Source organism: Myotis daubentonii, chromosome 20, assembly GCF_963259705.1.
Source record: "Myotis daubentonii chromosome 20, mMyoDau2.1, whole genome shotgun sequence".
Classification (NCBI taxonomy): domain Eukaryota; kingdom Metazoa; phylum Chordata; class Mammalia; order Chiroptera; family Vespertilionidae; genus Myotis; species Myotis daubentonii.
Window position 1 is genome coordinate 2210027 of NC_081859.1, and position 12142 is coordinate 2222168.

A 12142-nucleotide genomic window follows, 5' to 3' on the forward strand; every position below is an offset into this window, starting at 1 on the left:
TTTCCTGCAGCTGTAAAGCTTGCACGGAGCCAGTGTAAAAACTGCACTACTCATTTAGCTCGGTCACACATGCTCAGCTCGGTGAATCTGAACTCAATATGGCGCATATTTCTTTTTTTGCTCTGCATGGGAGTGTACTAATTCAAGACGTTTGCTTTAATTGCCTGCATGATCTGGCTTCCACCTGGGGAATCTTTAAAATATTTTTCTGATCTTCCATATTTATTATTTTCAAGGGATTTCAGAAGATTCACTGAGCAGCCAGATTCGCCCCCTCCCCCCACCCCCTTTAACTTTAGGGCATTTATTTGTTTCAGTTACTCTGAGGGTACATGCTGTGGTTTATCTCTTAGAAAGTAATCAAAGCTGTTCAACCAGTTGTGTGAAACTTGAAAAGCATAATTAAACTCATTAGTTGCTAAACAGCAAAGGCATGTTTATATTAAGAACAAGATATTAGAGAAATAGAGTCAACACTCAAATTTTAAATAATTTATATGTTCAAGCTGCAGAAATCAAGAAAGTAATGGACACAGTGCTACCATTTAATACCTTGAAGTGGTGAGCTACCTGAAAAGAAATAAAAATACAAATTTGGTATATCAAGGTATAATTAATATTTACAATATCACACTATAAAGAAAATATATGAATTTCAGAAATGTTATGCATTCATATACACCAGGGACCTCAGTGTCTATAACACAATTATGTATGAAAACCGCGTGAGATTCTTCTAATTTTCTTCACTTGTTGTTATGCGCTGTGTTTATAGCAACTTGCTATTTGTGATAAAAACTGTGAGCTTGTAGCCTCGGGACACTGCATAACAATCAGGACGATTGGACCTTCATATCGTTCATACCGAAATGGCGACTGAGCATTAATTTTAGCTTTCTGTTGCCTCTGTTGAATCAATAAAATATATTTACAAAATTATTGTAAATCTCCTAACATCATATCTGGCTCACAGTAGTTCCTCACACTGCCACTATGACTATTTTAACACCTGTAAGTCCTTATGTTTGAAGAGTGCCAAAGCTGTGACCCAACCCATCCACATATGCAGCTTCTCACTCACGCCTTAGACCGGGGATGGCGAACCTTTTGAGCTCGGCGTGCCAGCATTTTGAAAAACCCTAACTTCACTCTGGTGCCGTGTCACATATAGAAATTTTTGATATTTGCAACAATATTAAACAAAGATTTATATTTTTGATATTTATTTTATATATTTAAATGCCATTTAACAAAGAAAAATCAACCAAAAACATGAGTTCGCGTGTCACCTCTGACAGGCGTGTCAGAGGTTCGCCATCACTGCACTAGACTGTGGTTGCTCATCTGCTAACGGATGACGACTGTGAAAAAGAAAAAGAGGTCCTTATAGCAGGTTTGACGGTGACAAGGGTCAGGGCACAGGGATGCCTCCTCTAAGCCACCCACGAGCAGGGTTGGGGACACTAGGCACCTACGGATGGGAAGATCCGAGATAGAACGGGAGTCTCCATGCCTGCTGGCGAGTTTCCTCACAGATACATGTGTTTTGCACCTAAAAGAATACTGTGGGGGCGATTCCTGGGTTATTGGAACAGAACGTGCTTCCTAGTTATTGAGTCAGATTTGGCACCAAAGGATTCTCCCTTCGGCTCTAGTTCTCCCTCCGAAATTCAGCCGAAGCAAAGAGTTAGAAGCAGACACACGTAGAGATGTGCGTTCTTAGGAAGGATACTAAGATGCGCATCTGGAGGGAGCGAGGGGAAGGGGGAAGAAGCAGAGGGGACAGGATGGAGGACGTGGCTGCTATCAGAACGCTGCCTGCCTCCTGACAGGGTTCCGCTGTGAGGCGTGAGTACACATCTCACCGCTCAGACGGGCGTTAGTTCTAAAATGACAAAAAGCACTAGCCATATTGGTACTGTGTTCATTATGGGAATAGAATAGTGTCTGCATCCGCCTCCACATGCCCTGCCCCTGTGCCACTGACCTGTGCTTCTCAGGGGGAATTTGTGAATTGAACGCGATATTCTCCTTGTCCACTTCTCTTTACATGTGTCCCCTTTTCAATGTGGATGAAACAAAACTGAATTTGCTCGTGCAGCTGGACATGCTGGGAATATAGGGCAGGTTTTGTTACATTTCTTTCCCGCCTGCAGATAGATGTTGATATAAGGGGGACGTGAGAATGCCCGCGAGGAAGGTGTGAATTGTAACCTATATAACGGAGTTGGAATTGTTTCTAAAAATGGATTCTTGTGTTATAGTAGAATGAAAGCTTTCACACACACACAGAGAAAAAGAGTCTATGAAATGGGAGGTCAAAAGGGCACAGAGAAAAAGGAAGCCAAGGTAAAAAGAGCGAAAGAGGGAAATATATTTTAACAGCGGGGAGTGACATGACATGACACGGAAAAGATAGGGCATGAAAGTAGAGTGTAGAAAGCTACGGCGGGAGAAGTAAAAGTCAAAATTAGTGACCAAACTGAAAAGTCTGCTCCAGAAAATTGAAAAATATACAAAGGCGAGCAAAATATCTTCCAGTTACAAATTTGCTTCAATGCCCCCCAAATTGCCAGATTTTAACAATGGCAGGATAGTATTCCTTGTGTTACACTATTCTTTTAATTTTTTAAACTGTAGAAGTACAACATTTTCCATTTGAACAATTAAAAAAATTTTTTATTGATGTTTACAGAGAGAGGAAAGGAGAAGGAGAGAGAGAAACATCAATGATGAGTGACAAACATCATCGATCGGCTGCCTCCTGCACGCCCCGCCCTGGGGATCGAGCCCACAATCCGAGCATGTGCCCTGACCGGGAATCGAACAGGTGACCTCTTGGTTCCTGGGTCAATGCTCAACCACTGAGCCACACCAGCCAGGTTCCACTTGGACAATTTTAAGGCACACAAAAATCAGTGTATCATCAATGCATTGGGCTCCACGTGGCCTAGCACAGTCAGGTACTTTGGACCATCTGCATCCTACTGGCTGAGCAGGCTCTTCCTGGTTTCTGCAATTTTTTTTTGTCTTTGTAACTGTTATCTGGACACTTGGAAGACCAATACTTAAGAATGGCTCAGTGGTTTAACGTCAACTTATGAACCAGGAGGTCAGGGCACGTGCCCGGGTTGCAGGCTTGATCCCTAGGTGGGGTGTGCAGGAGGCAGCCAATCAATGATTTTCTCTCATCATGGATGTTTCTATCTCTCTCTCCCCCTCTCCCTTCCTCTCTGAAATCAATAAAAATATTTGAAATAAACAAAAAACTGTCACAAAAGTGAAAAATAAGGTTGCCATTGAAATAAAATGTGATGGAGCCTTACCCTTCTACCTCCAGCGTCTCAGTGCCTAACACTCAATAGCTAATATCTTTACTGCCTTGCTTCTGTTAGCGATCCATAAATATTTCAGATTTATGCCAAACGTATAAAAGCAGACAATAATAATATAAATAAAAAATAAATATTAACCTGGGACATTTCAAAGGTAAAGTTCACAGAACCATCTTAACAGCCCATGAGAAGGTCCGAAATAGAAACCTGATATCCTGTCCCTTTTCCTCCTCACAAACTAACCACGTGGTGATAGAACTTTCTCATTTGGCAACGTGATCCCAAAAGCTCGTGCAAAAGAAGCATAAACAAATCCGTAACTCTGAAGCTAAAGCAAAGACCCTGATCGAGTCAGTTTTGGGCTCAAACGGCACCTGGGCTTGTGTATATGGCACGGTTCCCAGGTGAGCAGGCATTGAGACTGGAAAACCAACTGTGGACCCTCGGGTTCACGCCCTCCTCTGGCTGCGTGGACCCCTCGCGGGAGCATCCTCACCACCTGTGGGCCCACCTGAGGGGAACAGCAGCAACAGTAACTGGCCAGCATATTGATCTCAAGGTTGCCCTGAGCTCGCCCAGCCATCATCCCCCCCCCCCCAAATGTTCCCCCTTCAGGGGCCTGAGGGGTCCCTTCCTGGTCCATCCATGCTGTTGAGATGGCAGGAGTTCCTGGAGAGCGTGATGCGGATTGAAATAAGCCAGTCGGAGAAAGATGAATGTCACAGGATCTCACTCATTTGTGGAATGTAATGAACAACATACACGGATGAACAAAAACAGATCTAGAAACAGAGAAGCAAGCATCCATCAAACCGTCAAACCTCAGAGGGAAGGCAGAGGGATGTGGGGGTAAGGGGGAGAGATCAACCACAGGACTTGTATGCATGCACATAAGCCCAACCAATGGGCACAGACAGCAGGGAGGTGAGGGCATGAGCAGGGGGTGGAGGTGGGGGGCAATGGGGAGATAAGGACACATAGGTAATACCTTCATCAATAAAGGAAAAAAATCATTAAACTCTAAATAAATAAAAAAGAGCCCCTTCCCTCTTTCCTTGCATCGGGGAAACATCTCCCTTTCTTGCAGATGGTGAGAAAAATCCAGGGGACTTTCCTGGGCTGCGCGGGGATTCCCCCCAGGACCGTGCATGCTGATGGGGTGCAGCGCCCAGGGCTGGGAGCACCGGGACACCCCGGCATCCCCGCCACCTGCCCAGCGAGGGGGGGCGCAGGGGGGTCTGCAGCCCGGAATCCGCTAATTAACGCGCTCCCATTGGTCGTCCCGGCACCTCCTCCGTGTTATGCAAATGAGGGGGCGTCTCATTGGCTGGGCTCCCAGCGCAGCATCGCGGGGCAGGTGCCGGGACATCCCTGGGGTCCGGCTGGAGCGGGGGTGCCCATGGCACCTGCTGCCTATCGCCCATCGGGGTGGCGCCCAGCCTCGCACCCAGCGCTTCCGCCGTGGGTCCCCTCTTCCCAGGCGCCCCGTGCGCTCCCGGCCAAGTTACTTTTGCCTCCCGCCTCCCTGAGTCCCAGGGACCAGGGGCGGCGCTGAGCCCGGGGGCGGTTCCCTGGCAGCGGGGATTCTGGTCGGAGCCAGACTTTTGCTCCGGGGCTGGGTTTGCATCATCCCCATCACCCCCGGGAGGAGGGGAGCCAGCCCCCCGCAGCCTGGGCTTCCGGCTCCCAGTGAACCCTCCCCCTCCAGTCCCCGGCCCCTGGCCGCCCCTCTCCCCCCCACCCCCCTGGCCACCACGTCCCCATCGCCCCCTCCCTCTGCCCCGCCCCCTTCCCTGTCCGTCTCCCTCCTCTCCGCCTGCCTCCGGGCTCCCCGCTCCTGCAGGAAGGATGGTCGATCTGGAGAGCGAGGTGCCCCCTCTGCCTCCCCGGTACCGGTTTCGCGATTTGCTGCTTGGGGACCAAGGATGGCAAAACGACGACAGGTGAGTGACGTGGGCAGGGTCCTTCCCTAAAGACAGCGGAAGCCCAGACAGGTGGGAGCCTGGGGCGGGGGGAAGGAAGCCAGGGATGGGGGAGCGGGGAAAGGGACCGACCTGGTCTGTCTCTCCATTTTGACTCCATGGAGACATACCGGCAAGGGACTCCTTCCCTTCCCGCTTTCCCGTCCCTGCAAGGGGCTGATTGCATGGATTTGATGCTTATTCTTGTCCGTGTGTGTTTGCCCAGGGCATGTGCGAGGCTGGGATCAGAGGTACAAAACATGCAAATGGCACGCAGCATCGGTGCCAAAGGGTTTCCCGTTTTGTCCCCTTAGGCGCTGGTGATCAAGTCGGAAGATGCGCTCAGGTTGATACTGTAAAAGCAGAGCAGGAACTTAGGGGAGTCGTCCCCCCCCCCATCAGTGTTGTCTTGGTGGGGTGTCCCCCGGCCTCTGGGTGTTTATGCTTTGGAGTTACAGGTGGACAGGTTTACAAATGTAACAGGTGGTTAGGGACAATGGTGACAACCTTTGCCCTTGAAAGGACACCCTCTGACCAGGCAACGGTGGTCACTGTTGTTCATAGTCCTGATGGTGTGTGCAGAGACTGTCCCATCTCTTCATTGGGTAGAGCACAATCTGATCTTTTCACAATGAACGTATTTTTAACCTACAAAAGTGTACAGGCACCAAATTCAAACGAGTCCCCCAAACTAGAATATTTATCATCAGCAAGACATGGCCCATGTCATTTTCCGTAGCATCGCCGCTTTGCCCAAACTTCTGGAATTCCTCCGGCTAGCTGTGTCCCACTACTCAAAAAAACACATTTTGTGTTTCGCTGAGTTCAGCCTTTTCTGGAAGTCACTGCACGCAGCACACGCCACGCTGCCTTGTTTCGGGATGATATGCTGACGAGGCTCTCAATGTCATGGAAATGTTTCCTTGAAGTTCACTTTGCTCTTGGTGCTGTCTTTTAATTACAGAAAAGATCCGTTATTGGTGCGATTCAAAGAATCTCTCCATTCACCCCTGGGCGGTTCCCTCCTTCTTCTCTTCATCTCAGCTCCCATTGTCACTCCTGTTCCTGCACATGGGAGGGCTTTATCTTGTGCATCAACAATCAACTTTTCACGGGTCTCAGATTAGTAATTTAAAGGGACATGGACGTTTTGTAGAGGATACTGATTCAATTCAGTCTTTTTCAGCAAAAGCATATACATTGGCTAGAAATTAAGAGGGTGAATTGGTATTGGATGAATTGGTAGAGGATAAATTTCCAGTAGGCTTGGAAAATAAGGTGTTCTGGTTGACTGGAGAAGATAATATGTAAACACATTTGCAATGCTAGTTGACATAGCGATCAATTTTGTTAGCCTAAATGGCTTCAGTGCAGGAGTGTTCAGAGGGATTGAATCTGTAGCTGTTACTTTAGGATCCCAGATCATCATATAGAACAAAAATCCCCTCCTGGGTAGCAATTGCGAGATGGGCTGAATACAGATAGAGGACATCTTTGGGACTTGGTGGGGGTAGCACTGTTTGCTCTTCAAAAAAAAATATTTTTATTGATGTCAGAGAGGAAGGGAGAGGGAGAGAGAGAGAGAAACATCAATGAGGAGAGAGAATCATGGACTGGCTGCCTCCTGCACACCCCCTACTGGGGATGGAGCTCGCAACCTCAGCATGTGCCCTGACCAGGAATTAACATCTTCTCCTGTAGTCACATCCTAACAATGACAGGGGAAGAGATGACGGGAAAGGGGGCCCTTTCTACCTTGCTCTGCATTTGAAGCATTTTCAATTGAGTCTTAGTGGGGCATGGTTGACTGGCATGTGAAAATGGGTGAGGCCTATGATTGATATGTGAGGATGTGTCATCAAAGAGAGTATATTGTGGGCCCGGCCAGCATGGCTCAGTGGTTGAGGGTTGACCTCTGAACCAGGAGGAGGCCATGGTTGGATTCCTGGTCAGGGCACATGCCCGGGTTGTGGGATCCATCTCCAGTGTGGGGTGTGCAGGAAGCAGCCAATCCATGATTCTCTCCCATCGATGTTTCTATCTCTCTCCCTCTCCCTTCCTCTCTGAAATCCATAAAAATATATTTTTTAAATATGATAGAGAGCATTGTGGGCCCCTGAGGATACAGAGTGTGCACTCCACACTATAAGTTCTTGTTGAACTAACCTTGGATGGATAGTTCACTTAAATTTATATGGTACCATCTTTGGGTAGAGAAACACACATGTAATGTACATGTGATATGTATGTGTACAGTCACTTGTCGAATAATAACTTTTTAGTCAACTGCAAACCACATATACAACAGTGGTCTCATGAGATCATAATGCAGCTGATACATTCCTATCATCTAGTGACGTAGCCGTCAGAATGTCCTAGCTCAATGCATGACTCCCGTGCTGGCTGTGATGGTATAGACAGACCCAGGGCGCTACTCGTTCTATGAAAGTCCAGCACCTACTATTAGGGACAGTCCACAAGACTTGGTCACGGTTATAAATGACCATGTTATGGATTTAGGCATTTACTACACTGTACTTTTTATCATTGTTTTAGCGTATTCTTCTTCTACTTAAAATCACAACCTGCAGTGTTATGCCAGCGGCAGCCTCATGTATCTCGCGCGTACTGAGTCCCTGGATGGTATCGATTTTTCTTGTGCTGGATTTAACTTTGTGTCTTGGACAATAACATGCTCTACAGGCGTGTGGCCCAGGAGCAGTATACCTTACCTTACAGCCTTGGTGTGTAGCGGGTTAGAATATCTTGGTGTGTGTAACTGCATGCTCTGATGGTCACACAACGACAAAATCGCTTAACAATGTGCTCCTTGGATTGTCTACCCTGGCCTAAGCGGGCATGGCTGTATACATAATGTATATAGAACAGATCTGTCTCCTAGATGAAATATAGAATGTAGCCCTAGCTGGTTTGGCTCAGTGGATAGAACGTCGGCCTGCGGACTGAAGGGTCCTGGGTTCAATTCCGGTCAAGGGCACATGCCGGGGTTGTGGGCTCTATCCCCAGTAGGGGGTGTGCAGGAGGCAGTCAATCAATGAGTCTCTCTCATCATGGATGTTTCTAACTCTCTCTCCCTCACCCTTCCTCTCCGAAATCAATAGAAATATATTTTAAAAAATAGACAGAATGCATGTGTAATGTATGTGCCATGTATATAGCAGTGCCACCCTGACAGTTTCCAATTCGTCATTTGTATTCTGATACCCGTTTCTGAGCAGGACAAGGAAACAGAGTGAGGCACAGCGTGCAGGTGATTTAGCACAGGAGGGACATGAGTCCTGGGGGCCATGGAAGACATTCGGGACTTGCTACATGACAACAGTGCTCATGCCCTCGGGATGGCTGTTGTGTACACGATGCACGTTTCTTTCTTTGGCGTCCTGAGTAAAACACACAAATCTAATTCAAGTGCTTCATATGGCCGGGGATGCCTGCAGCTGAGATCTGAATGGGTGCTCCATCTCAGGCCTTATTAAGTCAGTCAGGGCTGGACAAGAACAGAAGCAGCCTATGAAACCGGGCTTGCTGAGGAGGTGTTCACACAGATAATTATGGGCGGCTTTCTCCCCAGGATAGCGACAGTGAGGTTCGCGTTAGGATGAAGGCCTTGCGAAATTTCCATTTTAAGACCGTTCAGCGATCTTGCACTATTTGTGAATAGGCTAATCAGTGTTTGCTTGAAATTATATTAGGGATGGATCCAAGTAGTCAATATATTTGGAACCTAATATTTAGAAGACTTGGTCTCTTCAAAGTTACTCTATAATTGAACTAATATGACTAGAGACTGAATGGAACTGCTTTTATGTGGAAGACATTGTGAAGAATTGTTGTATTAAAAATCCAAGGACCCCTGGCTGGTGTGGCTCACTTGGTTGGACGCCATTCCATGCACCAGGAGGTTTCCAGTTCGATTCCATACAAGGGCATTTCCTGGGTTGTGGGCTCCATCCTTGGTAGGGGGCGAGCAGGAGGCAGCTGATCCATGTTGTGCTCTCCCATTGATCTCTCTCTCTCTCTCTCAAAACGAATAAACTATTCTTTAAAAAAACAACCAATGAGACTGAGCTCCAGTTGTCCACAGTGCATCATGTTTTCTGTTTTAATATTTCTAAGATTCATGAACCCATAGAGGTTTAGACTGTTCCCCCAAAGGTAGAGATTGGTAATTGTCAGCTTCTAAATGCCTTCAGACAGTTAGAACAAACCTTTCTCAGGCTTCATCATGACTTAGTCATTTTAAAGTTTGGAACACAATGCACTTGTTGTGGATAAATTATCACCACGGAGGATAAATTACTGTTAATGGACAGTTCCCAGCTGTAGTCATGCAGAAGTGGGCCATTTATTTAATTAACACCATTTTCGTTTTCCAAGATCTGCTCAGTTGCTTCAACTCCATTAATTTAAAATATATCTTTCATATTTTATAGGTGGCATTTAGAATAATGCAAGCAAGCCACCTAATGCTTTGTAGTAACTGAAAACATAAAGGGATTTGAACAAAAAATACGATGCAATCAATTAATGGCTTAAGAGGTATTTATGAAATGGAGGGCATGCTTCTGGAGTATGTGTAATTTTAGATATTGGAAAATTAAATTGGGGGCATCAGGTTGGAGGAATAGGTTTTGTATTGGTAGATGACACATTTATATAATTTACCAATTTTATGACCCTTGTTAACTTACATCTTATTTTAAAAAGTAGCTATTTAATGTAAAATACTTATTCCAAGTTTTTAAAGTTCAGGTCAGTAAAGAATGAAGTGTACTTTTTACTATTTAATTATATAGTGGAATCAACCATGCATGTGCAACATGTATAAAAAGATTTAAGCATTTATTGTGTGAGAGAAAATGCAGGCAAGCTGTGTTTCTTAGCACTATTATATTAAAGAAAATCACAAATAAGGCAACAAAAACTTGCCTACGTTGAAGTAGGTAAGGGTGCAAAACAAAGACACATATGTAATATATAAAACCGAAAAAGGCTTGTTTAATAGTTATTATTTTTAATAGTTCTCAAGAATTCAAATTGTAGTATTTTATATAAAAGTATCTATGACTCAATCTCCTTTTGACTGGTTCTCATAAATAAAATTGAAATATAGCTTTTCAGATGACCTACGAGTTTGTTTTTAAAGCTGGATTTCATTTAATCACGTTCACGTGTCCACTTTCTGAATATAGTGATGGGCTAGGGATCGCTCTTCTGCGAATATTGCACCTTTCACTTGTCAGAGTCCCTCTAACACAGAACAAGTCTAAGTAAGGGTAGGTTGGAGTGTCGTAATTCCATTTTCTTCATAAGGTATGTGGCATTTATTAAAAAATATGGTTTTATCGATTTTAAGAGGGAGGAAGGGAGAGGGAGAAAGAGGACAGTAAGACTTTTCCACAACATTGTCTTGAATTGATCGGATTTATTTGGATCATTTTTTTAATATATATATACAAATAGAAGCATTGTGGAAAAACAGAAAAAAAATCCAGTCTGTCAAGCATGGCTGATCTTTAGGGGACAGTGGCTGCCAGCAAGTCCCCAAATCTTTGACCTTTGACCCTTCACGTGCTGGGAATCTCAACGGGGCCAGTCTTTGGCAGTGTGGTATCCAGTGCCCTCCACACTCCAGCAATCATGCCCACGGTTTCAAGAGGAAAATCACCCCTACCATGTACGCATTCCTTGGGTTCCGAGTTGCATTGCTTCCGATTTTCACAGTGTGCACATTTGGGCAAGAAATGGACGTTGTACACAAAGCCACGGAACACTGAACGTAAGAAATAAAGGCCTCCCTACGTCTGGCTCCCCAGCCCTGGACTTTGCACAGAACTGGAGTGATGAATTGTTATTACCCGTGCACGCGTAGGCCATCTTGTACGTCACTGTGTGAACAGGGATCAAAGCGGATTAGCACCGTTCAGCCTCATTTCCCTCCCTGTGGGGAGACTTATAGACGCCCGCATATTGCAAATAACCAGGTATGAACCCTGGGACCAGATGTGTGGTTCACCAGTAACAGCAGACAGCCTGCTACCTCAGCTCTGTCAGAACGGAAATACCCGCCTTCTCCCAGAATCAGGGTGAGGGGTAAGCTGGCCAAGTACCAGGATGGAGTGATGGCAACGTAGTTTTTTTTTAAAGTTCATTCTAAACCCAGGTTTGCTAGTTTAACTCATTGGACTTGAACATGCCTTTCCCTCCCATGCCTTGTTTAAGAGTCGCAAGGAGTTTCCTTTGGAAACGACAAAGCAGGTGCCTCCGCCCATCGTTCGCGCTGTGACAAGGCCCTGATGGCTGGAGTGGACTCTGAGAGTCACACAGGGAGCTGCTCAGGGAAGCCATCCTCAGGCTTGATGCTCAGCAGGGCCCGGGCAAGGGACGCGTGGAGGTCTTGCCCAAGACCCTCCCCAGCTCACGCTCAGACAGGGGGTGGTGGCAGCACTTATGTAACTGGACAAGCAGAAGGAATTCTTTTTTTGTCCTAAACCCGGTAAATTTTTTCTTAATGAGAAGCAGCGTAGAGTGTGTCTAATTTTGCAGTGTTAAGTCTGAAAAGAATGATGTTCTTGAGGGACAACTATGTGAAATGTGTCAATGAACACTTTCTACACGTGTGCTAAGTCTTTGAACAGAAGAAGGCATAGTATTCTAAAACGTGTGTACTCCTATTCCATTCTTGAGTAATAGTAATAGCTGACCAGTCTTTAGTTCAGTTCTAGGGAACAACTACTGTTAATTCAACGCTCGTTTTTTCGTTGTTATTGTATGAGTAGTATGTTAGAAATTTTAGGCTATCTACTCAGTCTTCAGAAGTCATCC

At 45.8% G+C, this 12142-nt stretch overlaps 1 protein-coding gene across 2 annotated transcripts in view; it reads left to right on the forward strand.

Moving 5' to 3' along the window:
- The first annotated feature begins 5087 nt into the window (after nucleotides 1–5087).
- The window catches only part of KCNT2 (potassium sodium-activated channel subfamily T member 2), a 125820-nt gene continuing 118765 nt past the window's right edge, over nucleotides 5088–12142 (forward strand). For both annotated transcript variants that reach the window (XM_059677311.1, XM_059677312.1), the window contains exon 1: nucleotides 5088–5278. In XM_059677311.1, the coding sequence (XP_059533294.1) occupies nucleotides 5184–5278 (95 nt within the window). In that variant the 5' untranslated portion in view covers nucleotides 5088–5183. The remainder of the gene's footprint in view (nucleotides 5279–12142) is intronic.